Source organism: Postia placenta (assembly GCF_002117355.1).
Source record: "Postia placenta MAD-698-R-SB12 unplaced genomic scaffold POSPLAscaffold_2, whole genome shotgun sequence".
Lineage (NCBI taxonomy): Eukaryota > Fungi > Basidiomycota > Agaricomycetes > Polyporales > Adustoporiaceae > Rhodonia > Rhodonia placenta.
Window position 1 is genome coordinate 1,258,609 of NW_020169833.1, and position 3,911 is coordinate 1,262,519.

A 3,911-nucleotide genomic window follows, 5' to 3' on the forward strand; every position below is an offset into this window, starting at 1 on the left:
TTCGCGACGACTCCAGTCTTGGCGCTGTACGATCCTAATCAGGAGACGCGCATTGAGGTTGATGCCTCGGGTGTCACGAGTTGGTACGGCGCCTAGCCGTTTTTTAAATTTTTTCCTTTTCGCGGGCTCGAACCCGCGACCTCTGTACTACCTGCCTGATATGGACGCATCACTATCTACTGTACGATTAGATTAGATGGGACGGCAACGCACGGCACAGCTCGGGCCCCGCTGACGCAGCCGCTCTGACTCACCGGCCCCCGGGGCCGCGTCGGCATGCTGCGCACAGACCAGCTGCGCACGGACCAACGCGCACAGCCTGCCCTAAATCTCCCCATGTATATAAGCCGGCCTCTGCTGCCCTAGGGACCTCAGTTTCGACCTCTTGTCCCTAGGTCAGTAAGCCCTCCTTTGTATTCTTTCTTACTTTACTAACTAATACATTTTCTTGTCCCTAGCCTTAGGTTTGAGCCTCGCTCACCATCGCTTCGGTGAGAACCAGTCGGACGCCCCTTGCTTCTAGTTATTCCCCTGTCGCTTGACCTCAAGTCGCGACATTAGGTCGAAACTCCCCAAGCAACCGGCGTTCTTTCTCGGAACCCACACTCACACTTTCCTTTCCCATAGGTTGGGTGGTGCGCACCCCTACGGTACATTACGATACGTAGGTAGCGTACATACATCGCCAACACTCAGGGAACGAACTCTTCAATACCTGCACTTCAGTGGGCGGTATTTGTCCTCACGGACGCGTGGACTAGGTTCCTGCTGCATAATAGTCAAAAGCAGTACTGGGCCCCACGTGAACTGCGAACCCTAGTGTCTTCTCGGGCGCCGTAGCGTAGGCTAGTATAGCACGGCCATTGTAGTACGCGCACCTTCCCGTCCTCCCCCCATCCATCGTGGCTGCCTGCCAAGGCCAGATCCACGCATTCGACTCTCAGGACCTCATCGACGTCTACATCCCAGACGGCCCTGAGACTATCCTCTATCGTTGCGAGCAGCAGCCGTGCCCCAATCGGACACCCCGATCAATCGAGGAAGATTACCCTCGCTACAAGGCAATCCGACGGGCTCAACACCCCCTCGGTCCCCGCAGCACCCTCGCGTCTCGATCTGCCTCACGGCATTCTCGCCCTGTCTCCCCCAGCTCCCGTCTCCCTCAAACTGTCGTCGCCGATCCAGGTCAAGCGCGAGGAGATCTCCCTCCAGACCCTGCGCCAGAGCCTGAGCCTGAGGAGAGTGCGAGTGAAGAAGGAGTCTCGGAGTCCGAGTCCGCGGATCCTGCTCGGCCCGCCTCGCCGACAGCGTTCGCCCCCACGTCAGCAGTCCCTGACGTACGTGACCCCCCCACCGAACTTCCTTCGGCGCCTTCACCGCCGACTCCACCGAGAGGCCGCTCGAGCACTCGCTCCTCTCGAAGTTCGGCCAGCGGAAGGCCACCACAGCCGCCTCCGCCCCCGCAGCGTCCTCCGTCCCCCCCGACGCCGATAATGTCGTCCCCTACAGCCGCCCCCGACAAGGAGACTTTGAAGCTCCTCCTCCCGCTCCGCTACGATGGCAAGACCGTCATCGAATGCAACCGATTCCTGTCCCAGTTGCGCATCTACTGGCTGGTCAACACATCATTGACCACCATCGAACTCAAAGTGCATGTCGCACTTAGCCTGCTCGATGGAGACGCCCGCGCCTGGGCCACCCCCTACTTTGCCCAGCTCGCGTCAGTGCAAGTAGGAGTACAAGGGGCCACGACCCCATTCGCGAACGAAGCGGCCTTTGCCGCCGCCTTCAGGGCCCGCTTCGGAAATCTCGACGACGAGGCGGCAGCACAAGTAGAGCTGGCGAAGCTCTGCGCGGACAAGTCGGTCCGTGAAAAACGCACCGCTGCGGAGTTCTCCGCATTGTTCAAGGGTCCGGCGGACCGCTCTGGGTATGGGGACCTGGAGCTGCGCGACAAGTACCTGAGCGGCATCCCCTCCCACGTCTACCGCAAAATCGAGCTCGAGACCTTCGCCACGTGGCAAGCAGCTGAGAAGCGCGCCACCGAGGTCGAGCAAATCCTCGACATCAGCCGGGCCCGACGGCCCAAGCTGAACAACTTCTTCTCGGCACGAGGTCGAGGACGCGGCGGGGCACGTGGTGGTGCACCCTCGACGCATGCAGCTTCGGCCAGCATCAATGCGGCCGTCGGAAAAGGCAACTTCCCCGGCACATGCTTCGGCTGTGGGAAGCAAGGGTACCGACGTTTCGAGTGCCCCAATTGTAAGGACAAGCCTTACACAAAACGCGCCGATGCGCGGGCTACGGTTGCCTCGGGATCCACCCAGGCGGCGACAAGCGCCCCCGTCACGACATCACCCTCGGCAAGTATAAGTGCCGCTTCAGCGAAATCCGAGCAATCGGAGCTGGCGGACTTAATGGCACAGGTGAAGTCGATGCGCGAGGAGCTCGAGCACTATCGGGCGATGAAGGAGGTGGGTTTTTGATCCGGTCCGCGCTTCGTGCCGCACGCGTTGGGCCGCATATATCCTGTAACAAGTATGATGTATTGTCGACTGCAATGGTGTATGAGTTGGACCAGGGGTCCCAGCACTTTCACATCCCAGTACGACTTCAAGGGAAAAGACGGCACAAGGACATAATCGCTATGGTGGACAGCGGAGCCACCACAAAGTTTATCAACAAGCGATTTATTGAAGAGAATAAGGTGCAGACGCGGAAGTTGAAGGAACCAATTCCGCTGTATAATATTGACGGCACCCTGAATAAGGACGGAAGCATCTCGGAGGTAGCAGTACTACAGATGCATATAGGAGAGCACGTCGAGAAGACGGTATTTACGGTCACGGACATAGGACCAGAGGATGTGATCGTCGGGTTGGATTGGTTACGAGAGCACAACCCTGAGATTGACTGGGAGTCAGGCTCCCTAAAGTTATCACGATGCCCTGAGACGTGCAGTGCCAGGAAGACTGGCCGAATGGAGCAAGCAGCGACCGCGCGTGATACGGGGGTCAGGCCCACGGCGCGCAGGCGTTCGCCGAAGTCCAAACGGTCGGTCATAGGTGCCTGCCGGAGTAAGGTACTCCCGGACTTCGAACCCGAAGAAGATCCGGTGGAGGTAGAGTGGAATGAGGCCAATTTGATCGAAGCCTGGGAGCAAGGTATCACGCTTCCTGGCGCTCCTCAGCTGTTCGTCGCAGCAGGACATACGTACTCCCAACTGTTTGCTGAGGAAGAGATCAAAAAGAAGGTCGTTAAGACCGCCGAGGAGTCGGTACCTAAACAGTACCACGAGTTCCTGAATGTCTTCTCCAAGGAAGCATCAGAACGGCTACCTGAAAGGAAGCCTTATGATCACGCGATCGAACTCGTGCCCGGCTACTCGACGTTCCATTCGAAGGTGTATCCCCTGTCAAACAACGAACAAGAGGAACTGGACAAGTTCCTCAAAGAGCAGCTGGCGAAAGGCTATATACGGGAGTCGAAGTCACCCATCTCGTCCCCCTTTTTCTTCATCAAAAAGAAGGAAGGGACGCTTCGACCCGTGCAGGACTACCGCCGGTTGAACGCCATCACGGTCAAAAATCGCTACCCTTTGCCGCTGATCGCCGAGATGGTAGATAAGCTCCGAGGTGCCACGCTCTTCACCAAGTTCGATGTCCGATGGGGATACAACAACGTCCGGATCAAGGCCGGTGACGAATGGAAGGCGGCTTTTGTGACTAACCGGGGGCTGTACGAACCCCTAGTGATGTTCTTCGGCCTCACCAACTCCCCCGCCACTTTCCAGGCAATGATGAATGAGATCTTCCACGATCTCATCGTCGGCGGCAAGATCCTTGTGTACCTGGACGATATACTCATCTTCTCCACCAATAAAGAGGAGCATGAGAAGGTCACACGCGAGG

The 3,911-nt window shown here is 57.9% G+C and overlaps 1 protein-coding gene across 1 annotated transcript; it reads left to right on the forward strand.

Moving 5' to 3' along the window:
- Positions 1-276: 276 nt before the first annotated feature.
- On the forward strand, positions 277-1,337 carry POSPLADRAFT_1113623 (hypothetical protein; the record flags this gene model as incomplete). The annotated part of the gene is made up of 4 exons (XM_024483414.1): positions 277-338; positions 459-491; positions 628-664; positions 870-1,337. Coding segments are annotated over 4 exons (600 nt in total), but the record flags the coding sequence as incomplete, so codon positions are not given.
- Between the last annotated feature and the right edge of the window lie 2,574 nt (positions 1,338-3,911).